This window comes from Limulus polyphemus, unplaced genomic scaffold, assembly GCF_000517525.1.
Source record: "Limulus polyphemus unplaced genomic scaffold, Limulus_polyphemus-2.1.2 Scaffold96353, whole genome shotgun sequence".
Lineage (NCBI taxonomy): Eukaryota > Metazoa > Arthropoda > Merostomata > Xiphosura > Limulidae > Limulus > Limulus polyphemus.
In genome coordinates this window covers 1-1233 of record NW_013761949.1, presented here as the reverse complement: position 1 = coordinate 1233, position 1233 = coordinate 1, and the positions used below count along the sequence as shown (strand labels likewise).

The 1233-nt window shown below is 38.1% G+C and overlaps 1 protein-coding gene across 1 annotated transcript; it reads right to left on the bottom strand.

Annotated features, from left to right (window-relative positions):
* Positions 1 to 407: 407 nt before the first annotated feature.
* Positions 408 to 1227, bottom strand: LOC111084703 (solute carrier organic anion transporter family member 4A1-like; the record flags this gene model as incomplete). The annotated part of the gene is made up of 1 exon (XM_022381308.1): positions 408 to 1227. A coding segment is annotated over exon 1 (661 nt), but the record flags the coding sequence as incomplete, so codon positions are not given.
* Positions 1228 to 1233: the final 6 nt, after the last annotated feature.

The window sequence follows — 1233 nt, the reverse complement described above, 5'->3', positions numbered from 1 at the left end:
GTATTAGCTTGATGTTTATATACCGTACCGTATTAGCTTGATGTTTATATACCGTACCGTATTAGCTTGATGTTTATATACCGTACCGTATTAGCTTGATGTGTATATACCGTACCGTATTAGTTGGATGTTTATATATCGTACCGTATTAGTTTGATGTTTATGTACCGCATCGTATTAGTTTGATGTTTTTATTTTGTTAAATATCGTCAAAACTACAGTTTTTCTACATATTCAAAACTACTTTATCTTACGTCGAAACGATGTCCTTGAACTCCACTGATGAGTTAGAAAAATATCGTACGTTTACTGAATAATGATAAAAACAGCTCGGACTAGCTAAGTGTATGATAAAGTCTGATCATATGCTTACAAATATTAGTTAACTGAAAGTACGTTTTACTTACTGAAGTAGAGCGGAGAATCCTTTTTCTTTACGTTGTCATCTAAATACGGTGTTCCGAGGGTATAAAAAGCATTTGATCCAAATCCATTCAGGAAGTTGCCGATGAAAAAAATGGACACTGCAGGGAACGTGGACGACAAATGTTCAGTATCACAGTTGGTGTCATTTCCCACACGGTCGCAAAACTCGTGTTGAGTCCCATTAACAATGTCGGAGGTCTTGCTGAGAAGGTGCAGAGCTGGTCCGAAAATGAAGTAAGGTAGAGCACTCACCAGACAACTAATCACAACTATGATCATACCCCCTGCTACCCACCTTGGTCTATGACCAGAACTGCCATAGTAACCAATAAGAATACTTGTAAGAATAGGGCTAAGGTTGTCAGCAATCATTATTATCCCGCTGATTTTACTCTCAAATGCAAACCTCTTTTCTAAAGTGGACACGACACCAATGAAATAAGTGAAATAGGCTCCTTGGATAACCCCCAAGGCACAAAAGTTTAACAGGTAAATTTTTGGATCAGCAAAACGCTGGAGCCACCCTGGTGTACAGGTGCCGACTCCACATAGAGTGTCTTCAGAGTCCTGATCAGTTTCTTCTGTTGGAACACGTGAGAATCGATGCTCCGCGTTCGAGTTGTTTGAAGAACTGTTTTTCATTTTGAAGAGAAAAATGGCATCAACAAAAAAAAAATTGTCAAATTCTTCCAAATAGAAAAAACTGGTAGAAACAAAAGGTGTGACAAGTAAAATTCTACAAAGTTGGTTTCTGATTTTTCATGTCCAACTAAGACTAGAGGAACTGAACACTATGTTGTACGCCAG